This window comes from Balearica regulorum, chromosome 1 (assembly GCF_011004875.1).
Source record: "Balearica regulorum gibbericeps isolate bBalReg1 chromosome 1, bBalReg1.pri, whole genome shotgun sequence".
NCBI classification, from domain to species: domain Eukaryota; kingdom Metazoa; phylum Chordata; class Aves; order Gruiformes; family Gruidae; genus Balearica; species Balearica regulorum.
Window position 1 is genome coordinate 93942473 of NC_046184.1, and position 20751 is coordinate 93963223.

The 20751-nt window shown below is 40.6% G+C and overlaps 1 protein-coding gene across 1 annotated transcript in view; it reads right to left on the reverse strand.

Moving 5' to 3' along the window:
- Positions 1 to 321: 321 nt before the first annotated feature.
- LOC104631546 (target of Nesh-SH3) overlaps positions 322 to 20751 on the reverse strand; it is a 164967-nt gene continuing 144537 nt past the window's right edge. Inside the window, 5 exon segments of the mRNA XM_075766839.1 lie at positions 322 to 1735; positions 3833 to 3946; positions 7840 to 8001; positions 9009 to 9038; positions 10487 to 10566. Coding sequence (XP_075622954.1) covers positions 1620 to 1735; positions 3833 to 3946; positions 7840 to 8001; positions 9009 to 9038; positions 10487 to 10566 — 502 coding nt within the window. The 3' untranslated portion in view covers positions 322 to 1619.

Genomic DNA, 20751 nt, shown 5'->3' on the forward strand with positions numbered 1-20751 from the left:
TTTCCATCTTACGGATTCTAGGAATACATAAAACTAAGTAGGGAATTAAAAAAAACAAAAAAAAACTGGAGCAAGCTGCTTGAACTCTCATAAAGACAAATTAGGAAATAGAGCAAGTGAAAACATTCCTCCCTTCAGCATCCTCAGCTGTGGCTGTTCCCACATCAGCTGCACTGCCCAGTCAGCCACAGCTCCTGCTCGTTCTCTCTCGTCACACCTAAGACCTCCGGGGTTCCTCACACCACAACCTGCTTCCTGAAATAATAGCATTTGCCACAGAAACTAGTATTTGTTTTTCATGTAAAACACTAAGAAAAACACTTGATTAAAAAATATTTTATTAGGAGTACAGTGTACCTGCAATGTACTTTATAAGGCATTTTCTATAAATGACTATTTCTACTATATATATATATGGGTGTTCTGATCATATTTTTTCAATACATTAGTATGTAATGAATAACACCTTTAAAAAAACCTACATCTCTTTATTTAGTTCGTAAATGTTCAAGCAGTACAACAAGTAGCTTTGGGAGAGGTTTTAATCAAAATTCTTGTCAAGCGGTTTTAAAGTTCAGTTATCACTGTTTCCCCTTTGTCCCCAATGAACAATGTTTTAAATCATTTTTTCTTTTAAATAAAATAGATCTGATGATGCTGTTCTAACTAGCTTATTTTTTTTCCCTGTTTCATTTACCTTTCCAAATACCCCCACACTGTACGTACATTTGGCTTTTGAACCACCAAGTCTCATTCTCTGAAAACTATGTTTCTCAGGAAAAGCCACAGCAGCGGAGGCCAGTTTCACTTTTTATTCCCACGTAGATACGTGCCCCTCTGCTTTAACGGGAGGAAACTAAACCCGCCAAGCACTGCCAAGCTGATGGGCAGCGGCTCGAACACCACAGCCGTGGGCTGAACATCCTCTTTCGCTGGAGCTGAAGCATTTGAAAACAAACATGGAAAAAACCCCTGCTACCCTGATTGTTGAAAGCTGCATGGATAGCAACAGACCTCAGCGTTTTGGCAGGAATATAAATTGTTTGTCTGCGTAAGGAGAAAGCGCTTCAAGTTTACTGGTTGCAGGATATTAAAAATTGTAGGGGCTGTTCTATAATTTATGACCAGGGAGGCATTACAGAGCTATCTGGACAGGTAGCTTATGGCACTTACGTTACAAGACGACCAGTGAATATTTAAAAAGTAATGCACATTGCATTCCATGACCAACTCTGCCATAACTCTGCCTTAAACATTTATTACAACATTGTGATAAATAATATACACACCGTTATCTTTTAAAATACCATATAAACCATACCTCAAGAATAGGGAGCCAGCTTCCCTATACATTATCCTACAACATGTCCCTAGCCTCTTGGGGATTTTTTTTTTTTTAAATCTAAAAACAAATTTGTAAAACTGGATAACTACAGTAAGCAGCCTACGCTATTACACAATTAATGCAGTATTGGCATTAGACTTGTATAAACCTTTGCACATCAGCAAACTTATTTAAGTGCCAGGCATACCATAAACATTTCCATCTTTGAGCCTGTGTTGGGCAGTCGGGTGGGGCTGGTAAGTGCTGGGCCTTTGCACCACGTTCACGTCACGGCCTACCATTTCCCAGGTATCGATGTTCCACACTCGTACCAGCGAACATAGTTAATGTGAGTCTCCCCGCCGATTTTTCCAAATTTGACAGGTTCCTGACGAACCGCCCTGAAAAATCCTGGAACAGAGAAGAGAGTTTTGTTTGCAGGAAGGCCACAGGCAGCACCTTCCTTTGGTTTCCCTGGGAAGTCTGTATCCAATTCAATTCACGGCCAAACTAGTCACTAAGCTGTCAACCCATCCTCCACAAACAGGTTTGCCGAAACTGCTGCCAGTTCTCTGCCCAACTCACAGGCGGACATGCTTGGATTGCTGCAGCCCAGAGCAGGAGAGGCGAAGCAGCCTGCCTCCCCCTGAGGCGCTCATGGATGGTGCCTGCAGGGTGAGGCCAAGGCCCTCTCCTCCTCCCTCTGGCTGCTGCTGGGGTCTTCGCTGAACAGGCTGCTGTTCCTCCTTGCAACGCCACAGCCATTACACAGTCCCCGCTGCAGCAGCCTTAACAACACTGCAGTGAACCTAAATAAAATGTGACAGTTGGGGATATTTCTCACGCTCTCCCCATCCTCAAGTGAAAGATCACACCTCCTGCTTTAAACCTCTTCGGTACGGCAACAGACATACTTCCCATTCAAACAACTGACGTGAAGTTAAAAATTAAAGTGAGCAATTAGTGCTGAATCCAACCTGCTCATCAGAAACGTGTGACTAAAGCATGCGTGTGTGCGCGCGCACACACACACATGCACACGCATGCACACAAAATACTGTTCTGCAACTAAGCCAAAGGCACGATGCCCTCCCTGCCCTTCCGGTTACACATACCTGTCCTGAATGCTGGTTTGAACAGAACTCAACTTGCTGCAGCCAGGGACAAACTGAGCAGCAAAAGACAATCTGTTCTTTCCTCTCTTCAGTTCATGTACTAGAAATACAAGCTACAGAAGAGGTGGGGGCTTTTTTTGTTTGATTGTTTTGTTGGGGGTTTTTTGGTATTTTTTTTCTTTCCAAAAGTGAATGTAGCTCATGAATCCATTAAATCTAGTTGCTGAAAATAAATTAGTTTTAAATGTTCTTTAGGCTGGGGTAGCAAGCTTTTTATGTAGGAAGGGTTTGGGTTTTCTTTTATTTACAAAAGCTTTTAAAAAAAGTGAATCTGATACAACTGAGAGATCTGCTGTCCTGGCAATGCCAAATTGGATTCAGACAATCCCTTATGCAAACAAAATACCTTTACAAACGGGCAACACTGACTGGGAAGGAAAAGCAAAGCCCTCTTAAAAAAAAAAAAAATTAAATCACATAAGCAAACACCTTTCAGATCATTCACCTACTTTGTTTTCAGAAAAACTTGTGAAAGATTTAGGCACTTCACTTTAATCTCCCACACCTACCCAAATGCGCTTCTGTACTTCCGTAAGGCGTTTTAATCACTGAAGCACCCCGTACAGGAAGGGTTTGGCCAACACACTGATTTTGTACTGAAAACCATTTTGATATTTTTCTCAGCAAAATACTCCATGACCCACTCAGCGTGCATTCGTCTATCAACACAGCCCACGTTCTTACCCCACAAGGACAGGAATACCGCACACCGGCACTGCTGCAAACGAGCAAGGCAGGAGTTCAGCTCACAGAAGTAGCCTTTTCTTATGCTCGAGCCTCAGCAACATGTGAAAAGCAGCCAGGCAGGTCACAGCTGCCTTTAGGACATCCAGCCCCATGCCCGCTTAGACCAGACTGGAATTCTAGGCACCCGGTTCAAATGAGTGCACACAGAATTACTGCAGCATGAATTATATTTTCCAGTAATAACTTTAGTTTCTCATTAGCACTAAACAAAGCTGTTTAATGCCCAACTGATGATTTACTGCACTTTAAATCAGCCTTGCTAGTTTGAACAGAACGCTTCATGCCTCTCTGCAAATTCAGATTTGTGGTTGGATTTTTATATGTAATACCAACTGTGAATAATCTGTTGGAATGTTTTAAACAGGAGAGAGGCTGTTGACTACCTAACAGAACCCAAGTCATAATCTTCTTTTAATAAGTCATTGCTCATCTTCAAAAACGTCTTGACTCTCTTCTGCACGCAAAGCCGGTTGTCCCTTTCCATCGCCCACCCCAGCAGTGGGCGCCGAATGCACTGGCAGGAAAAAGAAACACACAAACAAAGGAACTGCCAAGGTTTGCTACCGAGCCAGGAGTGCGGAATTACCGTCTTTGACTGGTAGATCATCTTGCTGTCCTGTCCTTCCATCTAAGAATGAGTCTACAAATTGGCAGTGATCTTCTCCATGGCCCCTCTGGTCTCCTATGTTGTAAAATTTTCCTGAAAGCAAAGAAGCAGCAAAGTTGAAAATCCATATCCAGTTTAGCGAGGGCTATTTCGCACAACCACCAGAGGCAGTGGGCTGTGCTCTGTGCCCTATGGGGAAGCCAAGGTGAACGCTACGATTCTTTTCCTCTCAGGATCCGTAGCTGTAACAACTTGAACATTACGTGCATACTCCAAGTACAGCGCTCATGGCTGTAGACAAAAGTGCCCAGTTGCTGGCCAAAAATCAATACCTGAAAGTATTTCTTCTCCTCCTGACATTTCATACAGTAAGTGAAATTCTGTCATTACCTAGAACCTCATCCTGATTGTATCAAAAATGAGGTTAGTTTTGCTAGTGATTTGAATGGAAGGCATGTTTGGTTCCCTGTCAGGAAGCCCCCGGTACCTTCAAAAATGTTTTTATAGACCACCTCATAACACAGCCAAGGCCCGTTTTATAAATCAGCATATTTTACAACATGCGTGTGCAAGTGATATCCTTTAACAACCAGATGACCTCGGTATTGTAACTGCTTATCCAGAGCATGAAGTGTGCCCATATATATATTTGTAGGACTGCTTAACAGGACACTTGATTGCAACCGAGTAGAAAGCGAGGTCTCAAGTGTCCCATGCAGCGTGTGCTGACGTTACGGGCTGTGCTTATCCTGTTAACAAGACGACTCACAGCAAAGGAGTTCTGACAATGATGTTTTTACTTACTGATTTGATTTGCAAGACATTAGTAAAATTCTGTTCAGAAGATGGAGGATGCTACCTTCTCTTCCCAAGCCTTGGCAGGAAATATTTTCAGATAAACTTACCGTTTTTTCTAAATTCCTGTCACAGCACTTGCTCTTAATATGTTCAACCTTTAGTTGTGAGGTTGGAAAGAAAGGTGAGAGCATTTAGAAACAGACTCAGTACTGAGGTATAAGCTAAGCAGAAAGTCGGGTTGCTCATTAGATGTTGGGTGTCCTGTAGCCTCGAATCTGTGCCAGTCTGGCCATTTGAGAGGCGGTGAGGTGGCTTATAATACTGCTCCCTAAAGTGCAATTAATAAAAGAGCAGCCTACCAATAAACTCTCTCGTATTTTTGTGATCTGATCAATACTTTGCCAAAAATTCCCACCTCCAGTTGATGGTCTCTGTGCAGGCAGTTCTTTAGCTTTAGAAAATTATTTATTACTATCTAGTTTTGGCTGCAGGCATGTTTTTTCCACAGGGGAGCTGGTCAGAGGGAGTTCCTCTCAGCAATTTTTTGGTCTGAAATTAAGAACATTCAGGCTGCCCAAAACGGCATTTTTTTTCCATGGCTGTTGAAGGTCATACTTAGAATTTATTTTTTTTCCTCCCCTCAATAAATATTTTTTTTTTTTAGGTGGCCTGCTTTTCTGGAATGCCTACAGTGACTGCTCTGGAGGACTGTTAAATGAGGTCAGCAGTAGATGCTGGTTTATAGAACAGTCCTGGTATGTGTAACATAGATGAGTTTTTCTTCATGAGAGACAGAATAAACCAGATATTTTTACGGCTAACACAAGAATGGTAACTTTCAGATACACACATACTCACTGCCTTCTGGCCCGCAGTGTTACCTATGCATAATTGAAACAATTGCTATATATAAATTAGCAGCATTCCCAGTGACTATTAAAGTCTTACTGCCCAATTCGTTCCATAATAAAGCAACACAGTTAAAAACATTTAGCTAACAAATGACTAGACTAATCTTTCTCTTTTGGGGATAGCAACTCTAGCATAAAGTACATTATTTTTTTCGCCACTGTTCCCTTATGGGTGGTCTTAAGAAAATTAGATACCATCTTTGTTTTCTACATTGTAAATTCTGCAACACTAGAAGTATAAATTCATGCTAAAAAACCAGCACATAAAGATACAGTTGTCGGCTGCCTTACACAACAGCATTTGTACAAAGGCCCTCAAATTTCAAGATCATGATGCTGATTAAACTGCAAAGCTTTGGAAGGTATTTTCAGCATAAGGTGGAACTCAGACCTCAGCGCAGCCCTTCGCTACCAGCACACGCTGCCCAGCTGACTGGTGCTAACAGACACACTTCCGCTGGCCTCGGGGGCACGATGAGAGGTGTGACGGTGAAACACACCACAACAGAGTTTGGCTTCACATTGGAAACTTTCTCACTCAGAGAGAGAGGCCTGTGCCATGAGAGTTTCACTTAGGAAATGAGGCAAAAGCAGCTTTCCTTCTACATAAATATTTCGATTCTTTCAAATATGGTGACAACTGGTCAGAGCTGGTTGTAACAATTCAAGTGCAAGAACCAGGCTTAGCAAGTCTAATGAACAGAAAATGTGGCTACTATCGTCTTTCTCCAGCCAAGTTAAATCACCACCCTTCCAGCAAGAACAAAAACAATCTAATGAAAATAGGAAAATGGGCTCCTGATATATTAAACTTTTCTTCTAAGATGAAGTAGCTTTCACTGCAGCGTTAATTCACTTGATTTAGGGCTGAAGTCTAGTCCTGCTAGATTAGCACTGCTATTTCCTCTGCTGGCTGGTTTTATGATACAGTATGCCTCATTGCTCTGTTTGTCATTTGATCACAGTTGGTTCGTACAGCAACAGTTGAATGAATGATACCTCTGTTCAAAACGTTCTCTTTTATTCACATAATTGCCAAGATATTATTTACGTATGAGGTATTGTACTTATTAATGACAGGGCTTTCCTTCCTTGTCTGCTCAGGGAAGAATGGTGCCAGGTGCAAGGCCGGGCAGCTTAAAATTACATTGGAACAGGCTCCCCTACGCTCTCCTGCTCTTTTCTTTTCGTGTTCCTACGTACAGAGACCAGGGCCCTGCTCCTGTGAGGTGCTGGGCTCTGACATGGGGCAACTTTGGGTTATGAAAGTTGATTCTTTCAGCCACAGATTATCCCAGTTAATTCAATCTGATACTGCCTAACTTGCCCTCAAAAGATGTTTCCTATAGGCACTTGTTTATAGAGCACAGAGCACAAAGAGTAAATGCCATTGTGACAGAGTTGTCCATGCAGCTCTGATAAAAGACCTCATACAGAAAAAAGCCAGGAGCTTGGGATGGATTCTAAATTGTTAATGTATTTCTAAGTATAGCTTGTACAATCTACATGAGACACAAAGTTCTGCTTAACTATCGACTAACTGAAAATCACTTTTACAAGCTGTTTCCTGAGCTTACACACAGCACGTGTCACTTGATTCAGGTCTTAAATACATCATGTTCTAGTGACCTTAAGACACTGAACGAAACTTGAGAAGATAAGGCCAGGAGGCTGCTGTTAGTAATAAAACATAAGAAAAAGAAAGGGGGGGGGGGGGGGGGGGGAGAGATTATAAGCAAAAATGGGGAATGTGAAACCAAAACAAAAATGTCAAAGCAGGTGAGTAAAACCTGTTGACTAGAGTTGAAGTCATGTCTTTATAAGCCTCACAGTAATGAAGTAACCAGATGTTTACCAAATGGGATGGGAATGACTGAATCTAATCCTGGTCTAAAATTAGGTCGTAATCCTCTAATTAAGAGCGATGCCAGACTATCCTTTAAATACAAATTTGGCACCTTTACAATATATGCTATTCACTGGCTGAGACCTGACCTTTATCAATTTTCTGTATGACTCCCAGGATACTAACGGGAACTTAAAATCAGACAACTACCACAGAGAAGTAACTCTTCAGTCTGAAAATTCAGTATCAAACACATCAAGGATTACAGAGCACAAGCAGATTACTGTTTATGATTAATTTGCCTATGGGCTACATTAAACATACCTGATCACACTTCAGCAGAGCTCGTCTTGTTAAACGTCTTAGATCTGGAACCACGGCATCTCTAAGGAGCGTATAATGTGGACAACATGGATTTGAATGTCTCTTACCTGTAAGTGAATCACTGAGGTATATCTTGTATCTCAAAGAATTACACAGCTGCACACCTACAAACTTCTTATACCAAGTCCTCTTTACATATTGTTTCCCTTTGCATTCTGAATAGGTGTCCGAATTGAATGGGATTTCAGTCCAGATAGCATCCTTTCCCACTGCAGGAGAGGAAGAAAGAGGCTGAAGTAAGACGTCGCAGACAAAATTACGTATAACACATATATTTCAATAAATAGAATTAGAAACCTTGATGGAGCAGAACGCACCATGGCACCAGTCACCTGCATTTTGAACATGAAAGATACTGCAAGGAAGCACGAAAGGGTGCAGACACGACTGATGCAGTGAACCGCTTCTGCTCTGTGTGTGGTGCCAGTTTGGAACAAGCTTGTTCTAGGACCTTGTTACAGGAACACTGCCTGCGTGTTGGCAAAACTCTCATTTACAAAGTGTGTGATACAGTCACTGTTTTTCAGTGGGTTCAAGCCAGGACAGTCAACTTGCAGCAAAGTGTATGTGATTTAACAAAAACACACAAAAAAATTAAGTGTCATGAAGACACTGCGGAAAGAAATGGTGTCTCAATGTTTGTCAAAGTGATTGTTCATTACAAATGCAAAAAGCAGCCCAATTTGCTTGAGCAATCTCAGCTGTTCTTCAAAAGCTCAGTCCACCTCCCAGTGAAGACAGCAATGTCTCGTAAGGGGCTTATAAGCAGCGCTGGATGAAGCCCTCAGAAGCAGAAATTTTTTCTAAAAGACAACAGCAGGTAAATAGTATCCTCCGGATTGTGCTCTGTTAACTCACTTAAGTGTGAAGTAGCTTACTCATCTTACAGAGCTGTCATTTGCTTTAATGACAAGGCTGAGAAAATATGAGGCTGTCCTTGGCTCATTTGTGTGCACTGGTTTGAAGCCATCCCAGCTGCCATGGGAGCACATCATCACGTTGATTGCGTTCTGCTCAGGTAAACAAGCAGCCTGGCATGAATTCCCTACCAGGGGTGTGGGCAGAAGGAGTGAAATCATGTGTGAATGCTGTTTGATTCCATAACTCATTTAACTGGTGCAGCACATCCCCCCTACCCCCCTCGTAAAATTATGCTATCTCATTTCTGAAAAAAAATCTTGATCAGAAGATACGATACTATACATAAAAGGCTTACTTGAAATTGGCTCGCTCACTCTTGGGTCCGCTGGGGAAAGAAAACAAACATTCAATCAGACAGTGTAAAATGAACTTTCCCAATATTTCAATGGAAAAGCATTGCTAAGTGATTTTCTATGGTTGACATAAGCTGTAATTTGTGAAACAGAAAGAGTTTTGGAAGCAAAGTTCACTTTTATATTAAATTAAATAAATTTCTTACATGAAACTACAGTATCAATGAACTTTTAAAAATTTTACTTATGGAACAATACCAAACACAGTTCTAATAAAACCAAGAGTTTAAACCTGTAACCAGCAAAACCCAATTCTACTGCATCTTTTTAAAAATTTCACTTTCAAAAGTTAAATAATCAAAAAGACCCCTCTGTAATACTTGCCACACAAAACTTGGCTATGAAAGCCCAAAAGCGAGAAATGGATGTGTGCAATTAAGAAAAAATAAAACTGACCACTTAATTTGTCCAAGCTAAATAGGAGACAGAACATAAGCCTTGTCATTCATGAAAACTGCACTTGGCATAAACATTTTTTTCAGTTTTAACAATCTAGGATTACAAAGAGTGTATTCATGGTTTTTAAATGTGTGGCATAGTCTGAACTCCTCCCTGACTAATCCCTTGCTCAGCCAAAACTCTCATCCATCAGTGACAGCACTAGATGAATATATTATTACACCTGGCTCAAAACACAGATTGAGAAAGTCCTTTTAAAAAGGCTAAATCCATTTGGTGTTTTATATGGTCCTTGAGTACTATCAAGCAATAAACACTTCTACACACAAGATAGTATCTTGCTTGTATAAAGTCAACTGTAGTTAGCCCCACAGGGAACTGCAATAGGGAAAGCAAAGGCACTCCCTGATGCTCAACTCTGAGTCAGATAGGACTTAACTTGGGAACCAACCAATGGTCAAAATAGGTTTGTATACACCTCTTCAACAGTTTCACAGTAAACAGGATGGAAGAGGACACAGTGGGACATTGACTTTTCCCAACTGCTATTTCTCAATCCTTATTTCAGGCAAAATACATCACTGTTACACAGCAGCCTTATTGAACAGGTAGCAAAAGTGCCTATAAACACAGCAGCCCAAAGAAAAACCTTATGTTCCTCATCCAGAAGTCATTAATGCGTTTGATAGATACAAAAAGGTCAGGAATATTAATCTTAAATGACTGAGCCTTCTCTAAGGATAAAGTTAGTTTCTTCGTACTGAAAACCAGACAAACTCTCTGTGGCCCTCTTTTTTCTCTCCTGCAGTCTGTCCATCTTGCATCCTGACACAATATAGCCCTGATCTCAGGCTGACCTTCCAGGCACTACCGTAACATGCTCAGTAGGAAAAACCCAATTTGGAGACAGTAAAGAACAAGAGCAAATGCGCAAAATGAAGCAAGAGAGCCTTTCACATATCCGACGAACACGGATGCTAAAGCCACTGTAAAAGATGGTCGGACCTTTGGAAGTTCTTACCCGACTCAGTACTGAATGTCACAACATTGCTACTTGGACCTTCCCCAAGAGGGTTTCTAGGTTTCACGTGGAATTCGTAACTGGGGAATAAAATAGAAGAGATTAAAATTTTGCAAACCAAGCATTCTTTCAGAGTCTGGAGCGAGCAAAGTGCCAACACACACCTTCATGCTACTCGCCTCCTGGAGAAGAACAAAAAGGCGTCGTTTCTTGCTCTGAAAACACTGAGACATTCTTTGTCTTACACAGTTAAGACCTCTCTGAACACATAATTTACTGGTCCTTTTGATAATTCTTTGCACATATGCTATTAATGTCTGATTTAATGCATCACTGATTTAAGTCTGTCTCCTCTCACACATGCATCTTCAGTTCTGGCAAAGGGAGCAGTTCAGGTGAGGTCAGAAGCAATCTGATAAGCAGAGACCGAGTAAAGCACATTGCTATTTATTTACACAGTTTTCATTTGTAAGAACACAAATCTCCAATTCAGTGCCTCTCAGGCCCACCAACAGGGCCACTGGTGAAACACAGGGCGTGTCTTCCAGGACAGGAGCTCAGCCAAGACAAAGATCCAATTGCATGAATCTATGTTAATAGTAAATATATGAAATAATGAAAAGATACTCTGCAGCATCTCTTATCTTTTCGTAGTAATGTCGCACAACACCAGTCTGTACTGTAGTTATCTCATGATTTCTTTTCATCACAGCTGTGTTGGGAACCAAACACGGTGCTATGATAAACGGAACAAGATTGAAGAGAAAAATCCAAGCCAGGGTCCTCTGCTTAAGCCTCTCCTACCTCTCAATACTTGATTAACAGTGATGGACAGGCAAGATGAGGTGTTTTCTAACTCTGCAGCTCAGCTGAAACTTACAGTTTCACTTAGAATCTCTAGGTGAACAGCTACTGAAAGACAGTTACAAACCTAAAAATGTTACACAGAAGATACCACACAGATGAGGCAGGAAGGGGAGTTACAGGGGCGGACACTGGATACAGCTAAGATCTTAAATCAAGGGCAGAGCTATGAACAGGTTCTGTATTTCCTTCCTCCTGGCACAGACTATCCCAGCAAGCTGCTTCGCAGCCTTCCTGGCTCCAGGCGGGCAGCACCTGGGAATTTCTCACTGCTCAGCAATGGCTCCCTGTAGGACCTGCGTGCCCTCCATGCCAAAGCACCCTGCTGAGTAGCATCTATACGCCCAGTCAACAGCACCCTCTTCATGCCTTCCCCATGAGCAAGAATCTGTCCCACGCATGCCACCTACAGAGACTTTTTGTATGCTTTGAGTGTATACATGGCGAATCTCTCTCAATCTCACTGAGCGTTTTTTCATCTGTGAAAGAGATCCATAGGACCCAAGTCAAGAGGACTGTAGGCCTGGAAAATGGGCCCTAACTTAGAGACTAAACACAGAGCAAAAAGAGAATCCCAGAAGTAGGCAATTAAACATGCAGCTCTCGACTTGTGAAGGATCACTTAGCAATGATAACTTGGGTAGCTCATGACTATAATACAGCATTGTAATGTACTGCTGAAATTGTTTCCAAACAGCAATTTTCTAAAGAGAAAAAATCATACCACTCTCTGCATGGTTGGAAATTTGTAAACTCCATTTGCAAGTCCCTACAAGAGACAGAATAATTCAATCCAAACTTTGGATTACCTCTCATTGCTTCTTGGCTCCTGCAAAACCTGAACCGCTCGCTAATTAACCTCAGTAGACCAATCATGCAGTACCAAGCAACTTTTTTCCATCCTCAGTACTTCTAAGACAATATTTAACTTTGAAATTGCTTACATAAGCAATTGCTTTATTTCTAGGGTTTTCTTTTCTTTTTTAAGGGAAATAATTATAAAGATTGGTATGCTGAACAGATGCATCGCGGATAATTTGTGGACATTTCTAAGTGAAACATGGGCCTGTTTTGAGCTTTAAAAAGTCTATTTGGAATAATCTTAACATTTATTCAGACGTGCTGCAAGACCATTTTGAGCAACTCATCTTACCCTCCTGTAGGAGGGGGACATTAAATAAGTAAGAAATGAATAAGTTCTAGACACAAAATCTTCATGATCAACTTCAAATTGTTTAAACAAATACATGCTTTTAAAAATCGGATCTGAGCAGTTAATATTCATATTGGTACAGTAACTTTTTTGGTCAAGAAGTATCCTCATCTGGTAGGAAAGGTCGTTATCCAGAGAACTGCAGCAGAGCAGTCAGGGATTCCTTCTGAAGGATCACTGAAGCATAAATGAAGATTTGCTAATACAATGGGTGTTTTCAAGTAATAGCTGGAAGAGGCATTTTGGACAATGTACGAATTCATGCATGCCTGGAGATAAAAGACTCCAAAGAAGCTTTCCTGCTTCCTTCACAGCAGGAACACCTTATCTAGAGCTATTACTGTGATTTTGATCACTGCTAGCTCAGCATGGCATGTTCTATTGCTTTACTGGGAGTTTATGGTTTGACCTTATGGATGATAATAATGTTTATGTCCCTTTGTATGAAATCAAAAGGGAAATATGAAGAGCACTGCCTAGGATTCCCAACCTAGAGTTTTTTGATTCCATAGGATTGGCTACAAGGAAAGGATAAACACTGAGCAGGTGAAATGCTCTTATGGAACTGGACTGGGCAGCCGCAGGGACTCAGGAGGTAATGATGCAGACAACTGTGAACTAAAGATAAAGATCTACAGTCAGCATATCTGGATCTCACCTGAATATGTAAGGGTTTCAGAGATTTTGCAAGCTGGATTTACATGCCTCTGTCAGGGAGGAAATGACAAGCTGGACAAGACAGTGGAGGATTTTGAAGCACATGTAAGCATTTTGCTGATTTTTGTACAAATGTATTGTCCTCAAGAGCTGATATGCCCTACGTTGAGTTGCATGAGGCAGCACTCTTCATGGGAACAGTCCTGTTCCCAAAAAACTTAAATCTATGAACTTGGACCCATCAATTCTCTAAAGACCAAAACAAGAACTGAAGACTAAATATTTTCCAAGCAGTGTTTTCCAAATTGTGGTCTAAGGACCACTAGGATCTCTGCAAAAGATCAAACCATAGTTGGGAAAATTATGGCAAGATTGAAATAAAGAACTAAAATCTACACATAGAGATTTCAGCTCGTAAATATATAAACAAAATTGGAGAAAAGGAAAGTAATAAAGAAATGTCCAATGTTTAGCTCATCAGTTAGGGGAGTCTCCTATTGATAAAGAGCAAATTTTTTAAACTAAAATACATACAGTTCTACAGTTTTGTGGTAGATGTTTTCACAGATGCCCAAGCATCATAGACTCCTTTCCTCTGGCTAGATTCAGTTCTGAAAGAATAGCAGTTGCTGCAACAGTACAACAACAACCACCAACCATTTTTGGAGATGAAGAGAAGTAACTAGCTGACTGAAAACTGAAAAGGAGAAGTTAGACTGAACTCACAATTTGATAGAGTTTACAGACGTAACTGTAATTTTAAAGCCGCAGTGTGGCTGTCTTCATAGAAAACCATTTAAAGTCTCCCTTTTTGTGTGTCAGGAGAAAGATCCGAAAAATAAAATGGTGAAAAAAGGGTACCTGCTGCAATCTTACGCACTTCTATAGAAACCACAGGGGAGAGGAAAAACCTGCTTAGAGGTTCAAGAAAGTATGTAGGGCAAAGTTAATAAAAGGAAATAGGAAAGCTATATAATGATTATCCCATGTCTACTTCTTAGCTAGACTTACTCATGAGAAACTAGAGTTTATATGCCAAAAACTCTGCTACCCAATATACGCAGCAATCTAATGTGTCACACCTCTAACATCTCTAAGATTGCTCTCCTAGAAACTTTGGAGACTAGACTTCCCAAACTGCAAAAGATGATACAAGTCCTTGTGCAGATTAAATGGACTTGACTTACAGTAATTACTGTGCAGAGAATATTTTTCCACCATAGGAAATCGCTATTCCACATGGAACTTTGGCAGACACAGACGCTTCTGCATTTTTCAAATCATGCAAAAGGAGAAGATTGAAGACTGCAGAACTGAAAATAGGCGAAGAGAGATTTTCACCATAATAGGAGGACTGGAGCAGCTGAGTAGAGTCCTGGGACTTCAGGTCAATTGCTGGGGAGATGCTGGTGGTTGGATGACAATCATGCAGGACTGTCTAAATGCATAGAGTTTCTCTGTCTCTGCAGAGCGTGCTTGGATAGCACTGTGATCAGACAAAGCAAATAAAACCAGGTTTAAGAGAAAGGAACAAAAAAAGAAAGAAAGAAGAAGTGCTAGGCTTGTTTGAGGAGTCTTTCTCCTAATCAAGTTGGAAGAAGGGCTGAGAGAAATGGGAAATGCTTACCCATGAACCCTCGTATCAACAGTATTTAGTAGAAAAATCTGTTACTTTTCTATTGAAGACTACAGAAAACATTTTTCTCCCAATTTCTGCACTTTTCTGCATTACAACTTTCACTGTAGTTCTCATCTCTTAACCCTTGCCACTACCCAAAGTTAAGATCTCTGCATTGGCAGATTTTTTTTTCTTGTATGTGATTAGCCCTTTTTGGGTGTTAACTGCAATACAAACCAATACAAGATAATGGTAATAAGAACAGGACCAGGTAGGTATGAATTGTCTATTAAGTGCACAACAAGCATATTCAGTAGAGGTTTAAAGACTTACTTGGTATGGCCTATGAGTAAATTATAGTAACATTCTCTTTTTTTGTTTCATACCTTTTGTGAGATAAATGAAAAAACTTTTGAAGGAAACCATCTATACACATTATAAAACCAGTTTTACATGTATATATCCTACACATTTCACATTTACAGTTTTGGTTCGTTGGTTGGGTTGGGGTTTTTTTGGGGGGGCTTGGATTTGGGTTTTCTGTGGTTTTTTGTTTGTTTGTTTGGTTTGGTTTTGTTTGTTTGGGTTGGTTGGGTTTTGGTTTTTTTTTCCCCTGGGGTGTGTGTGTTTAACATTTCCTGTTATTTATATTGCTCAAGAAACCTCATGGCTGGAAATAGATTTTCCCTTGGGACACAATCTAATGCAAAAGTCCAAAAGAGACCACTCAAAATGTATTTAAAAAGGAAAAAAGTATATCTGAAATCACCAAACTGCTTAACCAGGCAAAGGATCAGTACCTAAAGGGAAGTTTTACAAAGCTGTAGAATGCCAGCATCACAAGTTTTTTGCTTCTTATTAATACTTTTTTCCTATTAAAAATCTACACCAGCAAGCTGGTGGGACACAGCCTCTAGTTTAATGGCTACCTGAATTTCCACAGAGCTAGTTGGCACATCTCTGACTGCAGTCTTAATATTTTTCTTTATTACCTTCAAATTACTGCCAACACAAACATGCATGAGAACTGTTTTCAACAACATTCATACTCTTTTTTGAAGGCTTAGTATAGAAATTAGTGCAGCAAAGTTTCCTGGACACTAGTGGCATGTTCTATGAACTTAACTGCCCTTAAACAAATGACCAGAATGAAAGAAGAAATGTACACCTAATTTAAAAAAAAATATTTCAAGATAGGGCAGGGATACAGAAATAAGAACTACATATTTTGGCAAAGAAACCAGCAGAAATAGCAGAAAAAAATCAAAATGATACTATATCAGATGACTGGAAGACTTAAATAAATAAATCAATTTTAAGGAGTTAGAAAACTCCAAAACTAGCAAAAAACCCCAAACCCTAAAATTCTTCTGGAAATGGAAAAATAGAATTGGAAGCAAAAAACCCAACAACATCTGTATTTAATATTCTAGGCTAGGAAAGGTCCATGAAAAAACTGCAGGTCAGTGAAACTGATTTTTAACAAAAAAGAGGCATATGAGCACCATCATTACTACACAGGAGACAGAATGAAGAAAACAAAAACCACAGCAAACCCGTTTCTATCTCAGATCTCTCAAGGTTTATTACAAACAAGCACCTCAAGGAGGGAAATACTGAAAATTGTGAATAATGACCTTACCTTGACTTGCACATGGGAGATCTTGCTTGACTATTATCATAGGAATACTTTCTTTTCAAGGGAAGTTTTTAATGTAAAACTAAGAATAGGTAAAGAGTACAGAGTCCTGGGAATGCTAATGAAACTAGGAGTTCCAGTGTGAGCAGCCTTGTAAGTAAACTCAAACCCAAGGTACCTGTGTGACAAGTTAGATGGAATATTACAGGTCTCACTCTTTAAATGACTACTTGGAAGCTAGACTGTAGTTGCTTTGACCAAAAAGATCAGTCTTACAGTTTGGCTTTGACTGTTTTCCAAGTGGAATAAATGGTTGTCGTGGTTTAACCGCAGCTGGCAACTAAGCACCACACAGCTCCTCACTCACTCTCCTCTCCCCCCCTCAGAAGAGTACAAGTGAGAAAACTCATGGGCTGACATAGACAGCTTAACAAGTAAAGCAAAAGGCACGCACGCAAACAAAGCAAACCAAGGAATTCATTCCCCACTTCCCATGGGCAGGCAGGTGTTCAGCCATCCCCAGGAAAGCAGGGCTCCATCACACCTAACCGTTACTTGGGAAGGCAAATGCCATCACCCTAAACATCCCCCCCTTCCTCCTTCCCCCAGCTTTATATGCTGAGCATGATGTCATATGGTATGGAATATCCCTTTGGTCAGTTGGGGTCAGCTGTCTCAGCTGCGTCCCCTCCCAAATGCTTGTGCACCCCCAGCCTACTCGCTGGTGGGGTGATGTGAGAAGCAGAAGAGGCCCTGGCTCTGTGTAAGCACTGCTCAGCAGTAACGAAAACATCTCTGTATTATCAACACTGTTTTCAGCACAAATCTAAATCATAGCCCCGTACTAGCTACTATGAAGAAAATTAACTCTATCCCAGCCAAAACAAGCATAGTGGTAAATTTCTCAAAAAAACCTGTGACTGTTTTCTCAGTATAAAAAGTGCAGAATTATCATGTGGAGGATGCAAAATTGAATTGACAGATTAGCTCATAGCAGTGCATCCCTTTCATTTTTCATCGCTAAGAAATGAATGACATTTGCATTAGCATACAAACCCACCTCGGCCTACATTAAAGAAAACAGGCAAAGTTGAGATTTACAAGACCAGAAACTACTCCTAAGATATAATCATACAATAATTGAGGTTGGAAGGGACCTATGAAGGTCATCTGGTCCAGGCCCCTTTTCATGACAGGGTCAACTTAAAAGCTACATTAGGTTGCTCAGGATCCATCAACACGCACAGTAGTTACAGACACTCACTGCTTGAACAACAGAGTGAAAACTGAGTAGCTCAGTACTTGGTTCAGACTAACTAGAAAAAAAAGAAGGATGAATGGAATTTGGCTATTTAACTCATTTAACAAGTGAAGAACTAATTGAAGGATAAAGATGGCAAAAACTGCAGAAAATTTGGTGTGTGTTTAAGTGTGATACTGAGAAGAGGGCCGAGTGAAACGTGACCAGGATCACATCTAAAATTCTTGGAGATAACGTAAAGGGTAACAAAAGCTAACTGCTGTACAAACTTGTAATCAACAGCTGTGTATATGTGATTATTAGATCACTGAAGCACATCTATAATAGAAACGTTTAAGCAGGAGAGATTCATAAAACAAGAGAAAGTTTTCCTCTTCATGCACTAGTTATATCCGCTTAACTATCTGCATGAGAAGGATATATATTATCTAGCTCATGTAGCGTAAACATACTACGTGCTTTGAGAGATTTCAGGTAAAAGTTACGATCGAAAGCAAAATATCTGACAAAATTAAATAGAATTCTGGATTGGACCCAGACCCCAGCTCAGTGCCAGGAACAGTAGCAGTTTCAAGAACTCTGACCAACCAAATAATGGATATCAAGATTTGAACTTTCCAGGTTACTTAAACTATCAGAAGTTTTCTAAGATGCAATAGTGAAATGCTGCAAGCACCATATTTGGCAATTCTCCAGGTGAAAGGGAGGCCAACGTACTTGTCCTATAAGGAAAAATCCTTTAAACGAATTTGATGTTGTCAACTGCCAGACATGCCTTATTGTCAGAGAATGGCATGGATACAACGTGCCTTTGCTTGGGCAAAAACCATCCAGATCTTAGTGCTCCAACAAAATCACATTGTACAGGAGCCTTTAGAATTTTTATTTTTTTTAAAAATCAAGTGATCATGTTGAAAAGCAGCTGACTATGCCCCACATATATCTAAAGGGTCTCTGTCCTCAGGCAGATTTTCAAATCACTATTTTATTCTTATCCCAGAGTCCAGATGTCTTGCAATCAGGTCACCAAGGACACATAACGCTGGCATATATATTACAAAACAAACAAGAGATATAACAAACTGCCATAATATATACAACTTTATTTGTTTAAAAGTAACCCTTGCAAGTTGTTGCACACCTACGAAAGTCCATTTTCATTTCCATAAAAGCATGGTATGAGTCTGCTAAAATCAAATACCTGATAACTGTACTGAAAGTCAGAATTCCTTTTCTTTTTCAGCCAGTGCATTTTTTCTGGATCTAGTCACTTTCAGACAGCTAAATGGACACATAGAATACTACATGGTAATCCTCTGATTCAGAGAAATTTGTATCCCATTTAACTTCTATGTTTGTACTTACTGACAGTCGCAGTCACATATGCAATTTTTCATGACAGACTGTAAGAGTCTCTCAGTGCTGCCTCCCTCACACTGTCCAAATTTCTTAAATATCCAAAGTCTGGCCATTAGCTCCTAATCTTTAAAAGCTGCCTTGTCAAAAGGCCAGCTCAAAGGAAGACGGGTGTCTGGCTTACTGCAGAGTTTCCCAGAGGTGTAGCAGTATGACCTATTTGAAAGAAGAATGTGAAAGAGAAAAGCAAACAAACGGCATGATCTGGCAGGCTCAGATGCACCCAGTTTTTCCCTGCTGCTTTTTCTGCCCGCTTCACACTGAAGAGTTGTTTGTCTTGCTTCCCTCCTGCTGGATGTGGGCAATTAACTCTTTAGCTTCTGGGTCGGGCACTAATATATCCTACCTGATCTACCTCACCTGGGTGATAGACCTTGGCAATGCGACAGCAGACCATCTTTGTAATGTACTGCTCCTCAAGATCATTGAATCAAGAATTAGAGGCTTCAACTATCTTGCATGGAAACTGAGATACCACATTCACAAGCATTTTTATTCCTTTCGGAAAGTCTTTGTCTAGGTCTCTCTGGTTTAGATCTGTCCTGAACTGTCTTCAGCTCTGGATGCACTGAACCTTCAGAGCAGTATATGGGATTTACGCAGCCTCACTGATGGCTTCAGGAAAGCTGGAAAAAACAGACTCTCAATTCAGCTTGTCAGCTTCTCCAAAGCGTTTCAAGGCCAAGAGGTTCTTCCCCAGTTAATCTATCTTCTGCTACTCAGCATCTCTCTTTCAATATACTTGCTGGTAGTTTTGTAAATGTTCATCATTTGCGAGAGAGATTTCTTTTTCCTCTTCCAACTTTCTTTTCCAGCTCCACCTCTTCTACAGGTCTTTCCTTTAAGGGTAGTTATGGAAAGGTCTGCTTCCCAGTCTTAATGTATTACTTGATGAATTTGCAGACATTTCAGGGACTCTGTTAATTAATTTACTGAGCTGTGTTTCATTGTCTCCCTTTTTCCTATTTTCAGTCAGTTTTGTCCACAGGCCCATTTTCTTCATCTAGTGAGCAATCAGCTCCTGACAGACAGGAGACTTTTATTATGGACATACGCCATTCCTTGCAACACTGATACTGTCTACATGATGCCAGCTGTCTTAATCACTTTCTTATTTTCCCTGAATTTAATGTGCCAAGAAGCCTGGATTCAAATGGTAACAGCAACTATTTCTTGTGCTTCTGCCAGAGCCTGCAAGGCCTCCTCAAAATTAGGAAACGTACATTTTGAAACGGGATTTTAATCAAACAGAGCCACTCTGAGAAGGACCTTACACCCTTTAAATCCTGTGGGAGTCAATGGACATGCACTGCTGCAATTTACATCAAAGGTTTTCAGTTTTGGGCAATGGCCTCTTGAATGCAGAAAACATCTCACCGCCTTTCCCGTTTGAGGTTGGGGGGGCGCATAATAGCCACCACCCCATCAGGGAAAAGTTATGCCTTTACGTCTTAAGTCAGCCTCCACCAGTCAGTACTGATCTCATATCTGGCTTCAAATCCATGCTTCAAAAGACAGCTTTTCTCCATGGTCTGTGGTCTGCTCTTGCTTACCAAAACCTGAAAGTCCCCTCACAGGCTTGACAGAATTGTTACTA